Source organism: Nerophis ophidion, linkage group LG03 (assembly GCF_033978795.1).
Source record: "Nerophis ophidion isolate RoL-2023_Sa linkage group LG03, RoL_Noph_v1.0, whole genome shotgun sequence".
In the NCBI taxonomy this organism is placed as follows: Eukaryota; Metazoa; Chordata; class Actinopteri; order Syngnathiformes; family Syngnathidae; genus Nerophis; species Nerophis ophidion.
In genome coordinates this window covers 80,810,307-80,835,306 of record NC_084613.1, presented here as the reverse complement: position 1 = coordinate 80,835,306, position 25,000 = coordinate 80,810,307, and the positions used below count along the sequence as shown (strand labels likewise).

Here is a 25,000-nt window from a genome sequence, read left to right as displayed (position 1 = left end):
GAATACAATGATTTGCAAATCATTTTCAACCCATATTCAGTTGAATATGCTACAAAGACAACATATTTGATGTTCAAACTCATAAACTTTTTTTTTTTTTTGGCAAATAATAATTAACTTTGAATTTCATGGCTGCAACACGTGCCAAAGGCATGTTCACCACTGTGTTACATCACCTTTTCTTTTAACAACACTCAATAAACGTTTGGGAACTGCCGCTTACGTGGAGTGATTCTCTGAACCTTTTGATGGACCGTAGATGTTGAAATCCCTATATTTCTTGCAATTGCACTTTGAGAAACATAGTTCTTAAACTGTTTGACTATTTGCTCACGTAGTTACGGACAAAGGGGTGTACCTCGCCCCATCCTTTCTTGTGAAAGACTGAGCTTCCCCTTTCGATGTCGAATATTTTACAAAAAGAATTTGAAATGTGGACTCGTCAGACCACAGAGCACTTTTCCACTTTGCATCAGTCCAGCTTAGATGATCTCGGGCCCAGAGAAGCTTGTGGCGTTTCTGGATGTTGTTGATAAATGGCTTTCGCTTTGCATAGTAGAGCTTTAACTTGCACTTACAGATGTAGCGACCAACTGTATTTAGTGACAGTGGTTTTCTGAAGTGTTCCTGAGCCCATGTGGTGATATCCTTTAGAGATTGATGTCGGTTTTTGATACAGTGCCGTCTGAGGGATCGAAGGTCACGGTCATTAATGTTGTTTTCCGGCCATGCCGCTTACGTGGAGTGATTTCTCCAGATTCTCTGAACCTTTTGATGACATAATGGACCGTAGATGTTGAAATCCCTAAATTTCTTGCAATTGCACTTTGAAAAACATTGTTATTAAACTGTTTGACTACTTGCTCACGCAGTTGTGGACAAAGGGGTGTACCTCGCCCCATCCTTTCTTGTGAAAGACTAAGCATTTTTTGGGAAGCTGTTTTTATAGTTCGCTTCCCCTTTGGTCCGGATGACACGATGTCGTATATTTCCCAAAAGAATTTGAAATGTGGACTCGTCAGACCACAGAACACTTTTCCACTTTGCATCAGTCCATCTTATATGATCTCGGGCTCAGAGAAGCCGACGGCGTTTCTGGATGTTGTTGATAAACGGCTTTCGCTTTGCATAGTAGAGCTTTAACTTGCACTTACAGATGTAGCGACCAACTGTATTTAGTGACAGTGGTTTTATGAAGTGTTCCTGAGCCCATGTGGTGATATCCTTTTAAGATTGATGTCGGTTTTTGATACAGTGCCATCTGAGGGATCGAAGGTCACGGTCATTCAATGCTGGTTTCTTGCCATGTGGAGTGATTTCTCCAGATTCTCTGAACATTTTGATTATATAATGGACCTTAGATGTTGAAATCCCCAAATTTCTTGCAATTGCACTTTGAGAAACATTGTTCTTAAACTGTTTGACTAGTTGCTCATGTAGTTGTGGACAAAGGGGTGTACCTCGCCCTATTCTTTCCTGTGAAAGACTGAGCATTTTTTTGGAAGCTGTTTTTATGGTTCGCTTCCCCTTTGGTCTGGATGACACAATGTTGAATATTTCCAAAAATAATTTGAAATGGTGACTCGTCAGACCACAGAGCACTTTTCCACATTGCATCAGTCCATCTTAGATGATCTCGGGCCCAGAGAAGCCGGTGGCGTTTCTGGATGTTGTTGATAAATGGCTTTTGCTTTGCATAGTAGAGTTTTAACTTGCACTGACAGATGTAGCGACCAACTGTATTTAGTGACAGTGGTTTTATGAAGTGTTCCTGAGCCCATGTGGTGATATCCTTTAGAGATTGATGTCGGTTTTTGATACAGTGCCATCTGAGGGATCGAAGGTCACGGTCATTCAATGTTGGTTTCCGGCCATGCCGCTTACGTGGAGTGGTTTCTCCAAATTCTCTGAACCTTTTGATGATATTATGGACCGTAGATGTTGAAATCCCTAAATTTCTAGCAATTGCACTTTGAGAAACGTTGTTCTTAAACTGTTTGACTATTTGCTCACGCAGTTGTGGACAAAGGGGTGTACCTCGCCCCATCCTTTCTTGTGAAAGACTGAGCATTTTTTTGGGAAGCTGCTTTTATACCCAATCATGGCACCCACCTGTTCCCAATTAGCCTGCACACCTGTGGGATGGTCCAAATAAGTGTTTGATGAGCCTTCCTCAACTTTATCAGTATTTATTGCCACCTTTCCCAACTTCTTTGTCACCTGTTGCTGGCCTCAAATTCTAAAGTTAATGATTATTTGCAAAAAAAAAATATGTTTATCAGTTTGAACATCAAATATGTTGTCTTTGTAGCATATTCAACTGAATATGGGTTGAAAATGATTTGCAAATCATTGTATTCCGTTTATAATTACATCCAATACAATTTCCCAACTCATATGGAAACGGGGTTTGGACATATTTAACAATACACATTTATACACAAAAAAAAGGAGAAAAGAAAAAGAATGACTGAAAAAGGAATAGGCTGAAGCCAAAGTTTACATTTGCCTATCCTTTACATTCACTGAAAATTACATTGCCTGGAACATCTTTAAAATAAAATCAATGGGTTGAAAGTAATCATTTCTATATTTTATCATTTTTATATATTCCACCTTTCAAGGTTTTCTTAAACCTTAACAAATAACTGCATGTCTTCAGCTCATCACTGAGCTTGTTCCACCATTTTAACTCCTAAAACTGAAATACATTTGTATTTTATATTTGTTTTTACTTTACCTATTTCAAAAATCAATACCCCCTGTAAATTATAGTTTTTCCTCTTAATTGAAATAACCTAAGAATTCAAGCTGGAAGGCTGTTGTTCTTTTCCCGAAACATAATTTCCATAGTTTTTTAAAACACAATATCTGAAAATTTCAACACATTAAAACTTATAAATAATGGATTTGTATGTTCATAGTAGCACGCTTTGTCCATCCATCATCCATCCATCATCTTCCGCTTATCCGAGGTCGGGTCGCGGGGGCAACAGCCTAAGCAGGGAAACCCAGACTTCCCTCTCCCCAGCCACTTCGTCTAGCTCTTCCCGGGGGATCCCGAGGCGTTCCCAGGCCAGCCGGGAGACATAGTCTTCCCAACGTGTCCTGGGTCTTCCCCGTGGCCTCCTACCGGTTGGACGTGCCCTAAACACCTCCCTAGGGAGGCGTTCGGGTGGCATCCTGACCAGATGCCCGAACCACCTCATCTGGCTCCTCTCGATGTGAAGGAGCAGCGGCTTTACTTTGAGTTCCTCCCGGATGGCAGAGCTTCTCACCCTATCTCTAAGGGAGAGCCCCGCCACACGGCGGAGGAAACTCATTTCGGCTGCTTGTACCCGTGATCTTATCCTTTCGGTCATGACCCAAAGCTCATGACCATAGGTGAGGATGGGAACGTAGATCGACCGGTAAATTGAGAGCTTTGCCTTCCGGCTCAGCTCCTTCTTCACCACAACGGACCGGTACAACGTCCGCATTACTGAAGACGCCGCACCGATCCGCCTGTCGATCTCACGATCCACTCTTCCCTCCTTCGTGAACAAGACTCCTAGGTACTTGAACTCCTCCACTTGGGGCAGGGTCTCCTCCCCAACCCGGAGATGGCACTCCACCCTTTTCCGGGCGAGAACCATGGACTCGGACTTGGAGGTGCTGATTCTCATTCCGGTCGCTTCACACTCGGCTGCGAACCGATCCAGCGAGAGCTGAAGATCCCGGTCAGATGAAGCCATCAGGACCACATCATCTGCAAAAAGCAGAGACCTAATCCTGCGGTTACCAAACCGGAACCCCTCAACGCCTTGACTGCGCCTAGAAATTCTGTCCATAAAAGTTATGAACAGAATCGGTGACAAATGACAGCCTTGGCGGAGTCCAACCCTCACTGGAAATGTGTTCGACTTACTGCCGGCAATGCGGACCAAGCTCTGGCACTGATCGTACAGGGAACGGACCGCCACAATAAGACAGTCCGATACCCCATACTCTCTGAGCACTCCCCACAGGACTTCCCGAGGGACACGGTCGAATGCCTTCTCCAAGTCCACAAAGCACATGTAGACTGGTTGGGCAAACTCCCATGCACCCTCAAGAACCCTGCCGAGAGTATAGAGCTGGTCCACAGTTCCACGACCAGGACGAAAACCACACTGTTCCTCCTGAATCCGAGGTTCGACTATCCGACGTAGCCTCCTCTCCAGTACACCTGAATAAACCTTACCGGGAAGGCTGAGGAGTGTGATCCCACGATAGTTGGAACACACCCTCCGGTCCCCCTTCTTAAAGAGAGGAACCACCACCCCGGTCTGCCAATCCAGAGGTACCGCCCCCGATGTCCACGCGATGCTGCAAAGTCTTGTCAACCAAGACAGCCCCACAGCATCCAGAGCCTTAAGGAACTCCGGGCGGGTCTCGTCCACCCCTGGGGCCTTGCCACCGAGGAGCTTTTTAACTACCTCAGCGACCTCAGCCCCAGAAATAGGTGAGTCCACCACAGATTCCCCAGGCACTGCTTCCTCATAGGAAGACGTGTTGGTGGGATTGAGGAGGTCTTCGAAGTATTCCTTCCACCTATCCACAACATCCGCAGTCGAGGTCAGCAGAACACCATCCGCACCATACACGGTGTTGATAGTGCACTGTTTCCCCTTCCTGAGGCGGCGGACGGTGGTCCAGAATCGCTTCGAAGCCGTCCGGAAGTTGTTTTCCATGGCTTCCCCGAACTCTTCCCATGTCCGAGTTTTTGCCTCCGCGACCGCTGAAGCTGCACACCGCTTGGCCAGTCGGTACCTGTCCACTGCCTCCGGAGTCCTATGAGCCAAAAGGACCCGATAGGACTCCTTCTTCAGCTTGACGGCATCCCTCACCGCTGGTGTCCACCAAGGGGTTTTAGGATTGCCGCCCCGACAGGCACCAACTACCTTGCGGCCACAGCTCCGATCTGCCGCCTCGACAATAGAGGTGCGGAACATGGTCCACTCGGACTCAATGTCCAGCACCTCCCTCGTGACATGTTCAAAGTTCTTCCGGAGGTGGGAATTGAAACTTTGTCTGACAGGAGACTCTGCCAGACGTTCCCAGCAGACCCTCACAATGCGTTTGGGCCTCCCAGGTCTGTCCGGCATCCTCCCCCACCATCGCAGCCAACTCACCACCAGGTGGTGATCGGTAGAAAGCTCCGCCCCTCTCTTCACCCGAGTGTCCATAACATGAGGCCGCAAATCCGATGACACAACTACAAAGTCGATCATGGAACTGCGGCCTAGGGTGTCCTGGTGCCAAGTGCACATATGGACACCCTTATGCTTGAACATGGTGTTTGTTATGGACAATCCGTGACGAGCACAAAAGTCCAATAACAAAACACCACTCGGGTTCAGATCCGGGCGGCCATTCTTCCCAATCACGCCTCTCCAGGTTTCACTGTCGTTGCCAACGTGAGCGTTGAAGTCTCCCAGTAGGACAAGGGAATCACCCGGGGGAGCACTTTCCAGTACTCCCTCGAGCGTTCCCAAAAAGGGCGGGTACTCTGAACTGCTGTTTGGTGCATAAGCACAAACAACAGTCAGGACCCGTCCCCCCACCCGAAGGCGGAGGGAGGCTACCCTTTCGTCCACCGGGTTGAACTCCAACGTACAGGCTTTGAGCCGGGGGGAAACAAGAATTGCCACCCCAGCCCGTCGCCTCTCACTGCCGGCAACGCCAGAGTGGAAGAGGGTCCAATCCCTCTCGAGAGAAGTGGTTCCAGAGCCCTTGCTGTGCGTCGAAGTGAGTCCGACTATATCCAGCCGGAATTTCTCGACTTCGCGCACTAGCTCAGGCTCTTTCCCCCCCAGTGACGTGATGTTCCACGTCCCAAGAGCTAGCTTCTGTAGCCGAGGATCGGACCGCCAAGTGCCCTGCCTTCGGCTGTCGCCCAGCTCACAATGCACCCGACCTCTATGGCCCCTGCTATGGGTGGTGAGCCCATTGGAGGGGTGACCCACGTTGCCTCTTCGGGCTGTGCCCGGCCGGGCCCCATGGGAACAGGCCCGGCCACCAGGCGCTCGCCATCGTGCCCCACCTCCGGGCCTGGCTCCAGAGGGGGGCCCCGGTGACCCGCGTCCGGGCGAGGGAAATCTGGGTCCATGATGTTTCTTCTTCACGCTTTGTGTATTATTCTAATGACCCTTTTTTATGTTTAATTATTGGGTCTATGTTTGTTTTGTAAACATTTCCCCAAACTTCAACACAATATGTTAAATATGGAAAAATAAAAGAATATTAAAGCTGCAAGTAGCGAGGGACGGGACTGCTTTGGCTGCTGCCCCCGCGACCCAAGCCCGGATAAGCGTTTAGGAAAAACGATTTTTGAAGGGGTTTTTGCCAACTTCCTGTTTATTTTTGCTGAAGGATGTCAATTATTAAAATGTAGGTCTAAGTGAGACCTACATAGAGGTTTTTGTTTCATCTCTCCCTGACATTCTTACCGGATGTTACAAGCAGTTTTTGTCTTTGTTTTCTTCCTAGGAGGCACTAGAGCGCAATTTTGAATTTTGGGGTTTGATTTTTTTATTAAATCGCAATTTTCGCCAGTCCTGATGTGTCTTAGAAATTCAATAGGGTCCCTAAATATAACATATGCAGACTTGTCTTATTCAGCATGTGTCTTACTTTATAGCAGGGGTAGGGAACCTATGGCTCTAGAGCCAGATGTGGCTCTTTTGATGACTGCATCTGGCTCTCAGACAAATCTTAGCTGACATTGTTTAACGCGATAATTATGAATAATTTCGCTGGTAATCACAGTGCTAAAAATAATGTGCAAAATATAAAACATTCTCATGCATTTATATCCATCCATCCGTTTTTCTACCGCACCTGTTCAAGAAGTCGCATTAATGGTAAGAAGTATTTAATGTCACGATGGGAGGGGGTGTGGGGGGGTTGCAGCTTGCTGCGGGGGTCGTTCTCCCAGGAGGGCAGACGGACTACTCGGGACATGGCATTTAGGTAAAAACATGATTTAATTTTAACTAAAAAAAAATATAAAAACAAAAATCACTCACAGCGGAGGCACAACTTGGGCGAAGGAACAAAGCTAACGCATAAACAGACTAAGAACATAAATCCAACAAAACTTACTTGGCATGGCATGAAACTATGGCAAGGCATAAAACAGGTCAGCACAGGGCGACTGACTGGCAAAGACGAGCTTAAATACTGCCTCTGATTAGTGCTCGGGAAGCAGGTGAGCGCGCATTTTGTCCACCAGAGACAGGTGGACAAAATGAGTAACCAAGGAAACCAGACAAGGGAGTGGAAAAAAAACAGGAACTTAAAAAGTCCGAAGGACAAACAGCACATGGCCAAACAAAAACATGATCAACAGACATGACATTTTATTTATTATTGGTTAGCTTCAGAATAACAATGTTATTAAAACGAATAAGACACTTATTATACTCTAAAAATGTTGGTCTTTGTTAAAAATGCACGCATTTAGTTGTATTCAGTGTTAAAAAATAGGATATGGCTCTCATGGGAATATATTTTGAAATATTTGGCTTTCATGGCTCTCTCCGCCAAAAAGGTTCCCGACCCCTGCTTTATACAGAACAGCAATGGATTTGGATATTTTTCCCTCAACATGCGGTTTCCAACATAATTTATGATCAATGATTATTATTCCCGAGAATTTAGTTTCTTATACTCTATCAATTTTAACATTTCAAGTCATCCCGATGTTTAGGACCAACGATGTTGAACAAAAGCATCATCTTTTAGTGCTTATTAATAAGTCAGTACATTACAGAACAGAACTTATTCGGGTGTTACCATTTAGTGGTCAATTGTACGGAATATGTACTGAACTGTGCAATCTACTAATAAAAGCCTCAATCAATCGATCGAACCTGTTTTGCAGCGTGATGGGCAGCTTCTCCGTACTGCTGGTTTCCGTGCTGAGGTGGCGACACCTGCAAGACCAGGTTTGTTCCCACTTTGCAGGCGGTGGTGGAGTGATGGCGTTAAAGGCCGCTGTTTGTGTCCCAAGGTGCACCTCCTGGTCCAGCTGGCCCTGGCAGACCTGGTGGCCGCTCTCATTCAGATGTTCACCAGCGCCATGAACAAAGTCAGCAGCGACAACAGCGTCATTATCTGTCAGTACAGCTTGCCTCTGGCACTGGTGAGGAACTATTGGACTTAAAAAGAAATACATTGATTTTCTTTTTTAAACACTGTTCAATACTGTACTGATTCAACTTCTATTGAGAATAACTAGAAAAATGATTGGACGGGGAACTTTTTGACATATCTGGCAACCATTTTCACCAAAAATCATCCGCATTCATCCCTCTTTTCCTCTTTTTTTAGTTTTTAACTTTGATGTAAGAAATACCCTCTCTAAACATCGGTGAAGTTCCACCAGAATGTCACACATTGAGTGTCTAATGTTAATAAGTTTGGTAGAACTTGTAAAGTGTAACCATTAAGTGTGACATGTGGTGTAGTTTATATCACAATCTCCACTCTTATGTATGTAGAATCTGTTAGCTTATAAAATAACATGTTTGGTGGAAGATTTTGTTCTTTTGGAAAAAAACTGGCAACAAGTTTGCTCCATCATGGTGTGCAGGTAATAAAGTGTAACCATTAAGTGTGACATGTGGGAAAGGTTATATCACATTCTCCACTCTTATGTATGTCAAATATGTTAGCCTATAAAATAACATGTTTGGTGGGAGATTTCGTTCTTGTGGAAGCAAGCTGGCAACCAGTTTGCTCCTTCACGGTTGGCAGCTAATAAATTATAACCAAAAGTGTGACATGTGGGATAGCTTATATCACATTCTCCACTCTTATGTATGTCAAATCTGTTAGCTTATAAAATAACATGTTTGGTGGAAGATTGCGTTCTTTTGGAAACAAGCGGGCAACGGTTTGCTCCATCATGGTGGGCAGCTAATAAAGTGTAACCATTAAGTGTGACATGTGGTGTAGCTTATATCACATTCTCCACTCTTATGTATGTAGAATCTGTTAGCTTATAAAATAACATGTTTGGTGGAAGATTGCGTTCTTTTGGAAACAAACGGGCAACAATGTGCTCCATTATGGTGGGCAGGTAACAAAGTGTAACCATTAAGTGTGACATGTGGGATAGCTTATATCACAATCTCCACTCTTACATATGTAGAATCTGTTAGCTTATAAAATAACATGTTTGGTGGAAGATTTTGTTCTTTTGGAAAAAAACTGGCAACCAGTTTGCTCCATCATGGTGTGCAGGTATGAAAGTGTAACCATTAAGTGTGACTTGTGGTGTAGCTTATATCTCGTTCTCCACTCTTATGTATGTCAAATCTGTTAGTTTATAAAATAACATGTTTGGTGGAAGATTGCGTTGTTTTGGAAAAAAAACTGGCAACCAGTTTGCTCCATCATGGTGTGCAGGTAATAAAGTGTAACCATTAAGTGTGACATGTGGTGTAGCTTATATCACATTCTCCACTCTTATGTATGTAGAATCTGTTAGCTTATAAAATAACATGTTTGGTGGAAGATTGCGTTCTTTTGGAAACAAGCGGGCAACGGTTTGCTCCATCATGGTGGGCAGCTAATAAAGTGTAACCATTAAGTGTGACATGTGGGATAGCTTATATCACATTCGCCACTCTTATGTATGTGGAATCTGTTAGCCTATAAAATAACATGTTTGGTGGAAGATTTTGTTCTTTTGGAAACAAACTGGCAACTAGTTTGCTCCATCATGGTGTGCAGGTATGAAAGTGTAACCATTAAGTGTGACATGTGGTGTAGCTTATATCCCGTTCTCCACTCTCATGTATGTCAAATCTGTGAGCTTATAAAATAACATGTTTGGTGGAAGATTGCGTTCTTTTGGAAACAAACTGGCAACCAGTTTGCTCCCTCATGGTGGGCAGGTAACAAAGTGTAACCATTAAGTGTGACATGTGGGATAGCTTATATCACAATCTCCACTCTAACATATGTAGAATCTGTTAGCTTATAAAATAACATGTTTGGTGGAAGATTTCGTTCTTTTGGAAAAAAAACTGGCAGCCAGTTTGCTCCATCATGGTAAAAAATGAATAAAAAATTATTCTGCGGCCCAGTACCAATCGGGCACGGCCCGGTGGTTGGGGACCATTGTTCTATTGTACAAGTGTCGAAACAGTGGTGGTGGAATGTGTGACTCCCTTCTAAATACAACTATGGAAAATATGCCCAATATCAAGCCCAATATTTGTTTTAGAACGGTGAGCCTACTAAAGGCTGCTACTACTATTGAGTTATTTGGTTTGTAGCCGTACTTCAAATGTTGCAACCTGAAGTTTACAATCCCTCACTCAAATGGTGTGTTGAAAAACTAACATTACCAACTAGTCAAACACAAAAACATAAATGAAGAGATAGGTGGAAATGGATGTTGGAGTCATTCAGTGGGAAGTAAAGCACGTGTGTCATAAATCCCAGGAATGTGAGGGGAGCCAATTTGTGGAAAAAAAAAAAAAAAAAAAATATATGACATCATTGTCACACGGAGGACTACTGTTTTTATTGGCGTGTTTTGAAACATTGTACAGTGATAATAAAATACCACGTGAGCCAATGTCACCATAAAAAGCTTAGACAGGTGCATTTAAAGCATCTTCGCTCCGAACCGGCTAACCTCCAACCTCCGAGGACAAAACTACCAGCTATGGGAGACCATGAATGGATTAACGTGGACCCCGACTTAAACAAGTTGAAAAACTTATTGGGGTGTTACCATTTAGTGGTCAATTGTACGGAATATGTACTGTACTGTGTAATCTACTAATAAAAGTCTCAATCAATTAATCTAACATAATAGAGTCCAGTCCATAGTGGATCTAACATAATAGTGAGAGTCCACTCCGAAGTGGCTCTAACATAATAGTGAGAGTCCAGTCCATAGTGGCTCTAACATAATAGTGAGAGTCCAGTCCACAGTGGCTCTAACATAATAGTGAGAGTCCAGTCCATAGTGAATCTAACATGATAGTGAGATCCAGTCCATAGTGGATCTAACATAATAGTGAGAGTCCAGTCTATAGTGGCTCAAACATAATAGTGAGAGTCCAGTCCATAGTGAATCCAACATAATAGTGAGATCCAGTCCATAGTGGATCTAACATAATAGTGAGAGTCCAGTCCATAGTGGATCTAACATAATAGTGAGAGTCCAGTCCATAGTGGATCTAACATAATAGTGAGAGTCCAGTCCATAGTGGATCTAACATAATAGTGAGAGTCCAGTCCATAGTGGATCTAACATAATAGTGAGAGTCCAGTCCATAGTGGATCTAACATAATAGTGAGAGTCCAGTCCATAGTGGCTCAAACATAATAGTGAGAGTCCAATCCATAGTGGATCTAGCATAATAGTGAGAGTCCAGTCTTTAGTGGATCTAACATAATAGTGAGAGTCCAGTCCATAGTGGATCTAACAAATTAGTGAGTGTCCAGTCCGTAGGAAATCTAACATATTATTGCAAGAGTCCAGTCCATAGTGGATCTAACATAATAGTGAGAGTCCAGTCCACAGTGGCTCAAACATAATAGTGAGAGTCCAGTCCATAGTGAATCTAACATGATAGTGAGATCCAGTCCATAGTGGATCTAACATAATAGTGAGAGTCCAGTCTATAGTGGCTCAAACATAATAGTGAGAGTCCAGTCCACAGTGGCTCAAACATAATAGTGAGAGTCCAGTCCATAGTGAATCTAACATGATAGTGAGAGTCCAGTCTATAGTGGCTCAAACATAATAGTGAGAGTCCAGTCCATAGTGAATCCAACATAATAGTGAGAGTCCAGTCCATAGTGGATCTAACCTAATAGTGAGAGTCCAGTCTATAGTGGCTCAAACATAATAGTGAGAGTCCAGTCCATAGTGAATCCAACATAATAGTGAGATCCAGTCCATAGTGGATCTAACATAATAGTGAGAGTCCAGTCCATAGTGGATCTAACATAATAGTGAGAGTCCAGTCCACAGTGGCTCAAACATAATAGTGAGAGTCCAATCCATAGTGGATCTAGCATAATAGTGAGAGTCCAGTCTTTAGTGGATCTAACATAATAGTGAGAGTCCAGTCCATAGTGGATCTAACAAATTGGTGAGTGTCCAGTCCATAGGAAATCTAACATATTATTGCAAGAGTCCAGTCCATAGTGGATCTAACATAATAGTGAAAGTCCAGTCCACAGTGGCTCAAACATAATAGTGAGAGTCCAGTCCATAGTGGATCTAACACAATAGTGACAGTTCAGTCTATAGTGGGTCTAACATAATAGTGAGAGTCCAGTCCATAGTGGATCTAACATAATAGTGAGAGTCCAGTCCATAGTGGATCTAACACAATAGTGAGAGTTCAGTCTATATTGGATCTAACATAATAGTGAGAGTCCAGTCTTAAGTGGATCTAACATAATAGTGAGAGTCCAGTCCATAGTGGCTCAAACATAATAGTGAGAGTCCAGTCCATAGTGAATCTAACATGATAGTGAGATCCAGTCCATAGTGAATCTAACATAATAGTGAGAGTCCAGTCCATAGTGGCTCAAACATAATAGTGAGAGTCCAGTCCATAGTGAATCTAACATGATAGTGAGATCCAGTCCATAGTGGATCTAACATAATAGTGAGAGTCCAGTCCATAGTGGCTCAAACATAATAGTGAGAGTCCAGTCCATAGTGAATCTAACATGATAGTGAGATCCAGATCCAGTCCATAGTGAATCTAACATAATAGTGAGAGTCCAGTCCATAGTGAATCAAACATAATAGTGAGAGTCCAGTCCATAGTGGATCTAACATGATAGTGAGATCCAGTCCATAGTGAATCTAACATGATAGTGAGATCCAGTCCATTGTGGATCTAACATAATAGTGAGAGTCCAGTCCATAGTGGATCTAACATAATAGTGAGAGTCCAGTCCATAGTGGATCCAACATAATAGTGAGAGTCCAATCCATAGTGAATCTAACATGATAGTGAGATCCAGTCCATAGTGAATCTAACATGATAGTGAGATCCAGTCCATAGTGGATCTAACATAATAGTGAGAGTCCAGTCCATAGTGGCTCAAACATAATAGTGAGAGTCCAGTCCATAGTGAATCTAACATGATAGTGAGATCCAGTCCATAGTGAATCTAACATGATAGTGAGATCCAGTCCATTGTGGATCTAACATAATAGTGAGAGTCCAGTCCATAGTGGATCTAACATAATAGTGAGAGTCCAGTCCATAGTGGATCTAACATAATAGTGAGAGTCCAGTCCATAGTGCATCCAACATAATAGTGAGAGTCCAATCCATAGTGGATCTAACATAATAGTGAGAGTCCAGTCTTTAGTGGATCTAACATAATAGTGAGAGTCCAGTCCATAGTGGATCTAACATAATAGTGAGAGTCCAGTCCACAGTGGCTCAAACATAATAGTGAGAGTCCAGTCCATAGTGGATCTAACACAATAGTGAGAGTTCAGTCCATAGTGGATCTAACATAATAGTGAGAGTCCAGTCTTAAGTGGATCTAACATAATAGTGAGAGTCCAGTCCATAGTGGATCTCACATAATAGTGAGTGTCCAGTCCATAGTGGATCTAACATAATAGTGAGAGTCCAGTCCATAGTGGATCTAACATAATAGTGAGTGTCCAGTCCATAGTGGAGCTAACATAATAGTTTGAGAGTCCAGTCCATAGTGGATCCAACATAATCGCGAGAGTCCAGTCAATAGTGGATCTAACAAATTAGTGAGAGTCCAGTCCATAGTGGATCTAACATAATAGTGAAAGTCCAGTCCATAGTGGATCTAACATAAGAGTGAGAGTTCAGTCCATAGTGGATCTAACATAATAGTGAAAGTCCAGTCCATAGTGGATCTAACATAAGAGTGAGAGTACAGTCAATAGTGGATCTAACAAATTAGTGAGAGTCCAGTCCATAGTGGATCTAACATAATAGAGAGAGTCCAGTCCATAGTGGATCCAACATAATAGTGAGAGTCCAGTCCTTAGTGGATCTAACATAATAGTGAGAGTCCAGTCCACAGTGGCTCAAACATAATAGTGAGAGTCCAATCCATAGTGGATCTAACATAATAGTGAGAGTCCAGTCCATAGTGGATCTAACATAATAGTGAGAGTCCAGTCCATAGTGGATCTAACATAATAGCGAGAGTCCAGTCCATAATGGATCTAACATAATAGTGAGTGTCCAGTCCATAGTGAATCCAACATAATAGTGAGAGTCCAGTCCATAGTGGATCTAACATAATAGTGAGAGTCCAATCCATAGTGGATCCAACATAATAGTGAGAGTCCAGTCCACAGTGGCTCAAACATAATAGTGAGAGTCCAGTTCATAGTGGATCTAGCATAATAGTGAGAGTCCAGTTTTTAGTGGATCCAACATAATAGTGAGAGTCCAGTCCATAGTGGAGCTAACATAATAGAGAAAGTCCAGTCCATAGTGGATCCAACATAATAGTGAGAGTCCAGTCCATAGTGGATCTAACATAATAGTGAGAGTCCAGTCCATAGTGGATCTAGCTTAATAGTGAGAGTCCAGTCCATAGTGGATCTAACATAAGAGTGAGAGTCCGGTCCATAGTGGATCTAACATATTAGTGAGAGTCCAGTCCATAGTGGCTCTAAGATAATAGTGAGAGTCCAGTCCATAGTGGATCTAACATAATAGTGAGAGTCCAGTTATTAGTGGATCTAACATAATAGTGAGAGTCCGGTCCATAGTGGATCTAACATATTAGTGAGAGTCCAGTCCATAGTGGCTCTAAGATAATAGTGAGAGTCCAGTCCATAGTGGATCTAACATAATAGTGAGAGTCCAGTCCATAGTGGCTCTAAGATAATAGTGAGAGTCCAGTCCATAGTGGATCTAACATAATAGTGAAAATTCAGTCAATAGTGGATCTAACATAATAGTGGGAGTCCAGTCCATAGTGGATCTAACATAATAGTGAGAGTCCAGTCCATAGTGGATCTAACATAATAGTGAGATTCCAGTCCATAGTGGATCTAACATAATAGTGAGAGTCCAGTCCATAGTGGGTCTAACATAATAGTGAGAGTCCAGTCCATAGTGGCTCTAACATAATAGTGAGAGTCCAGTCCATAGTGGATCAAACATAATAGTGAGAGTCCAGTCTTAAGTGGATCTAACATAATAGTGAGAGTCCAGTCCATAGTGGATCTAACACAATAGTGACAGTTCAGTCTATAGTGGATCTAACATAATAGTGAGAGTCCAGTCCATAGTGGATCTCACATAATAGTGAGTGTCCAGTCCATAGTGGATCTAACATCATAGTGAGTGTCCAGTCCATAGTGGATCTAACATAATAGTTTGAGAGTCCAGTCCATAGTGGATCTAACATAATAGTGAGTGTCCAGTCCATAGTGGGTCTAACATAATAGTTTGAGAGGCCAGTCCATAGTGGATCCAACATAATAGTGAGAGTCCAGTCTTTAGTGGATCTAACATAATAGTGAGAGTCCAGTCCATAGTGGATCTAACATAATAGTGAGAGTCCAGTCCATAGTGGATCTAACATAATAGTGAGAGTCCAGTCCACAGTGGCTCAAACATAATAGTGAGAGTCCAGTCCATAGTGAATCTAACATGATAGTGAGATCCAGTCCATAGTGGATCTAACATAATAGTGAGAGTCCAGTCTATAGTGGCTCAAACATAATAGTGAGAGTCCAGTCCACAGTGGCTCAAACATAATAGTGAGAGTCCAGTCCATAGTGAATCTAACATGATAGTGAGAGTCCAGTCTATAGTGGCTCAAACATAATAGTGAGAGTCCAGTCCATAGTGAATCCAACATAATAGTGAGAGTCCAGTCCATAGTGGATCTAACCTAATAGTGAGAGTCCAGTCTATAGTGGCTCAAACATAATAGTGAGAGTCCAGTCCATAGTGAATCCAACATAATAGTGAGATCCAGTCCATAGTGGATCTAACATAATAGTGAGAGTCCAGTCCATAGTGGATCTAACATAATAGTGAGAGTCCAGTCCATAGTGGATCTAACATAATAGTGAGAGTCCAGTCCACAGTGGCTCAAACATAATAGTGAGAGTCCAATCCATAGTGGATCTAGCATAATAGTGAGAGTCCAGTCTTTAGTGGATCTAACATAATAGTGAGAGTCCAGTCCATAGTGGATCTAACAAATTGGTGAGTGTCCAGTCCATAGGAAATCTAACATATTATTGCAAGAGTCCAGTCCATAGTGGATCTAACATAATAGTGAAAGTCCAGTCCACAGTGGCTCAAACATAATAGTGAGAGTCCAGTCCATAGTGGATCTAACACAATAGTGACAGTTCAGTCTATAGTGGGTCTAACATAATAGTGAGAGTCCAGTCCATAGTGGATCTAACATAATAGTGAGAGTCCAGTCCATAGTGGATCTAACACAATAGTGAGAGTTCAGTCTATATTGGATCTAACATAATAGTGAGAGTCCAGTCTTAAGTGGATCTAACATAATAGTGAGAGTCCAGTCCATAGTGGCTCAAACATAATAGTGAGAGTCCAGTCCATAGTGAATCTAACATGATAGTGAGATCCAGTCCATAGTGAATCTAACATAATAGTGAGAGTCCAGTCCATAGTGGCTCAAACATAATAGTGAGAGTCCAGTCCATAGTGAATCTAACATGATAGTGAGATCCAGTCCATAGTGGATCTAACATAATAGTGAGAGTCCAGTCCATAGTGGCTCAAACATAATAGTGAGAGTCCAGTCCATAGTGAATCTAACATGATAGTGAGATCCAGATCCAGTCCATAGTGAATCTAACATAATAGTGAGAGTCCAGTCCATAGTGGCTCAAACATAATAGTGAGAGTCCAGTCCATAGTGGATCTAACATGATAGTGAGATCCAGTCCATAGTGAATCTAACATGATAGTGAGATCCAGTCCATTGTGGATCTAACATAATAGTGAGAGTCCAGTCCATAGTGGATCTAACATAATAGTGAGAGTCCAGTCCATAGTGGATCTAACATAATAGTGAGAGTCCAGTCCATAGTGCATCCAACATAATAGTGAGAGTCCAATCCATAGTGAATCTAACATGATAGTGAGATCCAGTCCATAGTGAATCTAACATGATAGTGAGATCCAGTCCATAGTGGATCTAACATAATAGTGAGAGTCCAGTCCATAGTGGCTCAAACATAATAGTGAGAGTCCAGTCCATAGTGAATCTAACATGATAGTGAGATCCAGTCCATAGTGAATCTAACATGATAGTGAGATCCAGTCCATTGTGGATCTAACATAATAGTGAGAGTCCAGTCCATAGTGGATCTAACATAATAGTGAGAGTCCAGTCCATAGTGGATCTAACATAATAGTGAGAGTCCAGTCCATAGTGCATCCAACATAATAGTGAGAGTCCAATCCATAGTGGATCTAACATAATAGTGAGAGTCCAGTCTTTAGTGGATCTAACATAATAGTGAGAGTCCAGTCCATAGTGGATCTAACATAATAGTGAGAGTCCAGTCCACAGTGGCTCAAACATAATAGTGAGAGTCCAGTCCATAGTGGATCTAACACAATAGTGAGAGTTCAGTCCATAGTGGATCTAACATAATAGTGAGAGTCCAGTCTTAAGTGGATCTAACATAATAGTGAGAGTCCAGTCCATAGTGGATCTCACATAATAGTGAGTGTCCAGTCCATAGTGGATCTAACATAATAGTGAGAGTCCAGTCCATAGTGGATCTAACATAATAGTGAGTGTCCAGTCTTAAGTGGATCTAACATAATAGTGAGAGTCCAGTCCATAGTGGATCTCACATAATAGTGAGTGTCCAGTCCATAGTGGATCTAACATAATAGTGAGAGTCCAGTCCATAGTGGAGCTAACATAATAGTTTGAGAGTCCAGTCCATAGTGGATCCAACATAATCGCGAGAGTCCAGTCAATAGTGGATCTAACAAATTAGTGAGAGTCCAGTCCATAGTGGATCTAACATAATAGTGAAAGTCCAGTCCATAGTGGATCTAACATAAGAGTGAGAGTTCAGTCCATAGTGGATCTAACATAATAGTGAAAGTCCAGTCCATAGTGGATCTAACATAAGAGTGAGAGTACAGTCAATAGTGGATCTAACAAATTAGTGAGAGTCCAGTCCATAGTGGATCTAACATAATAGAGAGAGTCCAGTCCATAGTGGATCCAACATAATAGTGAGAGTCCAGTCCTTAGTGGATCTAACATAATAGTGAGAGTCCAGTCCACAGTGGCTCAAACATAATAGTGAGAGTCCAATCCATAGTGGATCTAACATAATAGTGAGAGTCCAGTCCATAGTGGATCTAACATAATAGTGAGAGTCCAGTCCATAGTGGATCTAACATAATAGCGAGAGTCCAGTCCATAATGGATCTAACATAATAGTGAGTGTCCAGTCCATAGTGAATCCAACATAATAGTGAGAGTCCAGTCCATAGTGGATCTAACATAATAGTGAGAGTCCAATCCATAGTGGATCCAACATAATAGTGAGAGTCCAGTCCACAGTGGCTCAAACATAATAGTGAGAGTCCAGTTCATAGTGGATCTAGCATAATAGTGAGAGTCCAGTTTTTAGTGGATCCAACATAATAGTGAGAGTCCAGTCCATAGTGGAGCTAACATAATAGAGAAAGTCCAGTCCATAGTGGATCCAACATAATAGTGAGAGTCCAGTCCATAGTGGATCTAACATAATAGTGAGAGTCCAGTCCATAGTGGATCTAGCTTAATAGTGAGAGTCCAGTCCATAGTGGATCTAACATAAGAGTGAGAGTCCGGTCCATAGTGGATCTAACATATTAGTGAGAGTCCAGTCCATAGTGGCTCTAAGATAATAGTGAGAGTCCAGTCCATAGTGGATCTAACATAATAGTGAGAGTCCAGTTATTAGTGGATCTAACATAATAGTGAGAGTCCGGTCCATAGTGGATCTAACATATTAGTGAGAGTCCAGTCCATAGTGGCTCTAAGATAATAGTGAGAGTCCAGTCCATAGTGGATCTAACATAATAGTGAGAGTCCAGTCCATAGTGGCTCTAAGATAATAGTGAGAGTCCAGTCCATAGTGGATCTAACATAATAGTGAAAATTCAGTCAATAGTGGATCTAACATAATAGTGGGAGTCCAGTCCATAGTGGATCTAACATAATAGTGAGAGTCCAGTCCATAGTGGATCTAACATAATAGTGAGATTCCAGTCCATAGTGGATCTAACATAATAGTGAGAGTCCAGTCCATAGTGGGTCTAACATAATAGTGAGAGTCCAGTCCATAGTGGCTCTAACATAATAGTGAGAGTCCAGTCCATAGTGGATCAAACATAATAGTGAGAGTCCAGTCTTAAGTGGATCTAACATAATAGTGAGAGTCCAGTCCATAGTGGATCTAACACAATAGTGACAGTTCAGTCTATAGTGGATCTAACATAATAGTGAGAGTCCAGTCCATAGTGGATCTCACATAATAGTGAGTGTCCAGTCCATAGTGGATCCAACATCATAGTGAGTGTCCAGTCCATAGTGGATCTAACATAATAGTTTGAGAGTCCAGTCCATAGTGGATCTAACATAATAGTGAGAGTCCAGTCCATAGTGGGTCTAACATAATAGTTTGAGAGGCCAGTCCATAGTGGATCCAACATAATAGTGAGAGTCCAGTCTTTAGTGGATCTAACATAATAGTGAGAGTCCAGTCCATAGTGGATCTAACATAATAGTGAGAGTCCAGTCCATAGTGGATCTAACATAATAGTGAGAGTCCAGTCCATAGTGGATCCAACATAATAGTGAGTGTCCAGTCCATAGTGGATCCAACATAATAGTGAGAGTCCAGTCCATAGTGGGGCCAGCAGGAGACCATCCCAAGCGAAGACAGGTCAGCAACACAGAGATGTCCCCAACCAATGCACAGGCAAGCGGTCCACCCCTGGTCCCGACTCTGGACAGCCAGCACTTCATCATGTGTCCCCCCAGATCAACTGGTCTAAAAGGAGGTCTACTTAAAGGCTAGAGTATCCAAATGAGTTTTAAGATTGGACTTAAATGCTTCTACTGAGGTATCATCTCTAACTGTTACTGGGAGGGCATTCCAGAGTACTGGAGCCCCAATAAAAAAACGCTCTATAGCCCGCGGACTTTTTTCAACATAACAAGATCCGGGTCACGGATCATGACTGTTTGTCGTTATTCCGTCCAACTTCTCCAGCAAGTCTAACATATTTTCAACCGTGTAAATACATCGTTTTTTTGTTTGTTTGTTTGCAGACATTTTACTTCATCTCATTCCTGCTGGTGGTGGTCTACGCGTGGAAGTCCACCAAGGCCATCCGAGGGTGGAGAACTGCACCATCGGAGGATGAGGTCAGATGGGTGGGATCGATACGATATTTTCAGTGTCTCTAAATACAGAATTGACCTGTTTTACACGCAGAGTCCTTGCAGAAGTCAACAGGTGGCCATACCTGTGTACTTGCTGGTTTGGTGAGTGGGACCCTCCTCTTTTTTTTAAAGCCTTTTTTACGGGTTGTTGACGTGTTTTGTCCGACATCGCAGGTTGATCCCGACTGTGGTCTACTTGACCTACGTCTTCACTCCTTTCATCAAAGCCACTTTGGTCATTCCAGACCCTGGCGCCTCTCTCAGCGTCGTCATCCAGAATGATGCTAAGTACTGCACCAGGTAACCACTTCATTCTATGAATGTGTGAGGAGTCCCTGGCCTTCTAGGATACCCAAATGAGTAAAAGTTTGACTCTTTTTTTTTGTTGGCTTTTCTCCTCAGTTGTATTCTGTTCTTGCACGGCTGGAAGGATCCCTGCTCAGATGCTGTGAGTTGAACAGTTTTTAAAGTACAAAATACTGTAAATGATGAAGTTTATTCTTTATTCTGGGAAATCATTACGGAGTTGTTTACAGGATTTGGAAATTCCTCAATACTGTTGTCATGATCCGTGGTCCGGATTATGTTTTGTGTTTCCACCCTCCTTCAGTAATGCGGACGTTGTACCGATCCGTTGTGGTGAAGAAGGAGCTGAGCCTAAAAGCAAAGCTCTCAATTTACCGGTCGATCTACGTTCCCATCCTCACCTATGGTCATGAGCTTTGGGTCATGACCGAAAGGATAAGATCACGGGTATAAGCGGACAAAATGAGTTTGGGTCTCTCCCTTAGAGATAGGGTGAGAAGCTCTGCCATCCGGGAGGAACTCAAAGTAAAGCCGCTGTTCTCCAGATCGAGAGGAGCCAGATGAGGTAGTTCGGGCATCTGGTCAGGATGCCACCCGAATGCCTCCCTAGGGAGGTGTTTAGGGCACGTCCAACCGGTAGGAGGCCACGGGGAAGACCCAGGACACGTTGGGAAGACTATGTCTCCCGGCTGGCCTGGGAACGCCTCAGGATCCCCAGGGAACAGCTAGACGAAGTGGCTGGGGAGAGGGAAGTATGGGTTTCCCTGCTTAGGCTGTTGCCCCCGCGACCCGACCTCGGATAAGCGGAAGAAGATGAATGGATGGATGGACCCTCCTCTACTCCTCATCGCCTATGGGCTGTGCCAACCCACTAGCACAACTCTAAAAGGAGTCCAAAACTAACAGAAAACACAAAACATGATCCGTGGTCCCGATCATCTTTTGTGTTTCCACCCTCCTCGTCTCCGGCGGGCCGTCCCAAGGCGCCACCACCCTTCTCGTCTCCAGCGTCGTCGCCGCCGCAACTTCCAGCAGCCATCAGATGCCGGCATGCACCGCTCTCTGAGATTAATTCAGGGACGCACACGAACTGGGCGTAAAACTCAAAGACTGCTGAAGTTCTGGCGTCACTCCCACTCACCCCGCTGTCGGCCACGAATGTGGCCTTTCCGTGGTGGCCCGCCTCGCCAAGTGCAGCGGCGTTCAACACGTCCTTGCCGCTTGACTCTCCCTCGCTGGTTGCAGGGACACTTGGTATGGCGAAGGACTGGTGGCGGTGGCCGGGCCCGAGGTTGCTGCCTGGCTGGGCGCACCAGTGCCAACCCACTACCACAGCTCTAAAAGGAGTCCAAAACTAACAGAAAACACAAAACATGATCCGTTGTCCGGATCATCTTTTGTGTTTCCAACCTCCTCTTCTCTGGCAGGCCGTCCCACGGCGCCGCCAGCCTCCTCGTCTCCGGCGGGCCGTCCCAGGGCGCCGCCACCCTTCTCGTCGCCAGCGTCGTCGCCGCTGCAACTTCCAGCAGCCATCAGATGCCGGCATGCACCCCTCTCTGAGATTAATTCATGGACGCCCACGAATTGGGCGTAAAACTCAAAGACTGCTAAAGTTCTGGCGTCACTCCCACCCACCCCGCTGTTGGCCACGAATGTGGCCTTTCCGTGGTTGCCTGCCTCGCCAAATGTTCAACACGTCGCCGCCACCTGACTTTCCATCGCTGGTTGCGGGCACACTTGAACTGGCGAAGGACTGGTGGTGGTGGCCGGGCTGGGTCGGAGGTAGCTGCCTGGCTGGGCGCCTCCGCGACCTCTGACAGCCATGCAGCCCTCTCAGGGATTAATTCATGGACGCCCACAAATGGGCGTAAAACTCAAAGACTGCTGAAGTTCTGGCGTCACTCCCGCCCACCTTTCCGTGGTTGCCCGCCTCGCCAAGTGTAGCGGCGTTCAACACGTCGCCGCCACATGACTTTCCATCGCTGGTTGCGGGGACACTTGAACTGGCGAAGGACTGGTGGTGGTGGCCGGGCCCGAGGTTGCTGCCTGGCTGGGCGCAGCTGTGCCAACCCACTAGCACAGCTCTAAAAGGAGTCCAAAACTAACATGATCCGTGGTCCGGATCATGTTTTGTATTTCCACCCTCCTCTTCTCCGGCGAGCCATCCCACGGCACCACCAGCCTCCTCGTCTCCTTTGGGCCGACCCAGGGCGCCGCCACCCTTCTTGTCACCAGCGTTGTCTCCTCCGTGACCTCCAGCAGCCATCAGGCGCCGGCATGCAGCCCCCTCTGAGATTAATTCACCGACGCCCACGAATTGGGCGTAAAACTCAAAGACTGCTGAAGTTCTGGCGTCACTCCCACCCACCCCGCTGTTGGCCACGAATGTAGCCTTTCCGTGGTTGCCCGCCTCGCCAAATGCAGCGGCGTTCAACACGTCGCCGCCACCTGACTTTCCATCGCTGGTTGCGGGGACACTTGAACTGGCGAAGGACTGGTGGTGGTGGCCGGGCTGGGCCGGAGGTTGCTGCCTGGCTGGGCACAGCTGTGCCAAACCACTAGCACAGCTCTAAAAGGAGTCCAAAACTAACACAAAAAACAAAACATGATCCGTGGTCTGGACCATGTTTTGTGTTTCCACCCTCCTCTTCTCCGGATGGCCGTCCCACGGTGCCGCCAGCCTCCTCGTTGCCAGCGTCGACGCCTCTGCAACCTCCAGCAGCCATCAGACGCCAGCATGCAGCCCTCTCGGGGATTAATTCATGGACGCCCATGAATTCGGCGTAAAACTCAAAGACTGCTGAAGTTCTGGCGTCACTCCCGCCCACCCCGTTGTGGCTTTTCCATGGTTGCCCGCCTCGCCAAGTGCAGCGGCGTTCAACACGTCGCCTCCACTTGACTCTCCCTTGCCGGTTGCGGGGACACTTGGTCTGAGTTGGGAAATTGTGTTAGATGTAAATATAAACAGAATACAATGATTTGCAAATCCTTTTCAACCCATATTCAGTTGAATATGCTACAAAGACAACATTTTTTATGTTCAAACTCATAAAAAAGAATTAATGTAGAGTTTCATGGCTGCAACACGTGCCAAAGTAGTTGGGAAAGGGCATGTTCACCACTGTGTTACATCACCTTTTCTTTTAACAACACTCAATAAACGTTTGGGAACTGAGGAAACTAATTGTTGAAGCTTTGAAAGTGGAATTCTTTACCATTCTTGTTTTATGTAGAGCTTCAGTCGTTCAACAGTCCGGGGTCTCTGCTGTCGTATTTTACACTTCATAATGTGCCACACATTTTCGATGGCAGACATGTCTGGACTGCAGGTGGGCTAGGAAAGTACCCACACTCTTTCACTACGAAACCACGCTGTTGTAACAAGTGGCTTGGCATTGTCTTGCTGAAATAAGCAGGGGCGTCCATGATAACGTTGCTTGGATGACAACATATGTTGCTCCAAAACCTGTATGTACCTTTCAGCATTAATGGTGCCTTCACAGATGTGTAAGTTACCCATGCCTTGGGCACTAATACACCCCCATACCATCACAGATGCTGGCTTTTGAACTTTGCGCCTATAACAATCCGGATGGTTATTTTCCTCTTTCTTCCAGAGGACACCATGTCCACAGTTTCCAAATATAATTTGAAATGTGGACTTGTCAGACCACAGAACACTTTTCCACTTTGCATCAGTCCATTTTAAATGAGCTCAGGCCCAGCAACGCTAGCAGCATTTCAGGATACTGTTGAACAATGGGTTTGGCTTTGCATAGTAGAGTTTTAACTTGCACTTACAGATGTAGCGACCAACTGTAGTTACTGACAGTGGTTTTATGAAGTGTTCCTGAGCTCATGTGGTGATATCCTTTACACACTGATGTCTGTTTTTGATGCAGTACCGCCTGAGGGATCAACGGTCCGTAATATCATCGCTTACGTGCAGTGATTTCTCCAGATTCTCTGAACCTTTTGATGATTTTACAGACCGTAGATGGTAAAATCCCTCAATTCCTTGCAATAGCTCGTTGAGAAATGTTGTTCTAAAACTGTTCGACAATTGGCTTACAAAGTGGTGACCCTCGCCCCATCCTAGTTTGTGAATTACTCAGCATTTCATGGAAGCTGCTTTTATACCCAATCATGGCACCCACCTGTTCCCAATTAGCCTGCACACCTGTGGGATGTTCTAAGTAAGTGTTTGATGAGA

General features: G+C 44.3%; 1 protein-coding gene across 1 annotated transcript in view; it reads left to right on the top strand.

The window, feature by feature from the left end:
• The window catches only part of si:dkey-30c15.2 (uncharacterized protein LOC558938 homolog), a 29,629-nt gene that overhangs the window by 1,722 nt on the left and 2,907 nt on the right, over window positions 1–25,000 (top strand). Inside the window, exons 3-8 of the mRNA XM_061896182.1 lie at window positions 7,907–7,970; window positions 8,036–8,167; window positions 20,368–20,463; window positions 20,534–20,583; window positions 20,656–20,781; window positions 20,884–20,929. Of these exons, the coding sequence (XP_061752166.1) occupies window positions 7,907–7,970; window positions 8,036–8,167; window positions 20,368–20,463; window positions 20,534–20,583; window positions 20,656–20,781; window positions 20,884–20,929 (514 nt within the window). The remainder of the gene's footprint in view (window positions 1–7,906; window positions 7,971–8,035; window positions 8,168–20,367; window positions 20,464–20,533; window positions 20,584–20,655; window positions 20,782–20,883; window positions 20,930–25,000) is intronic.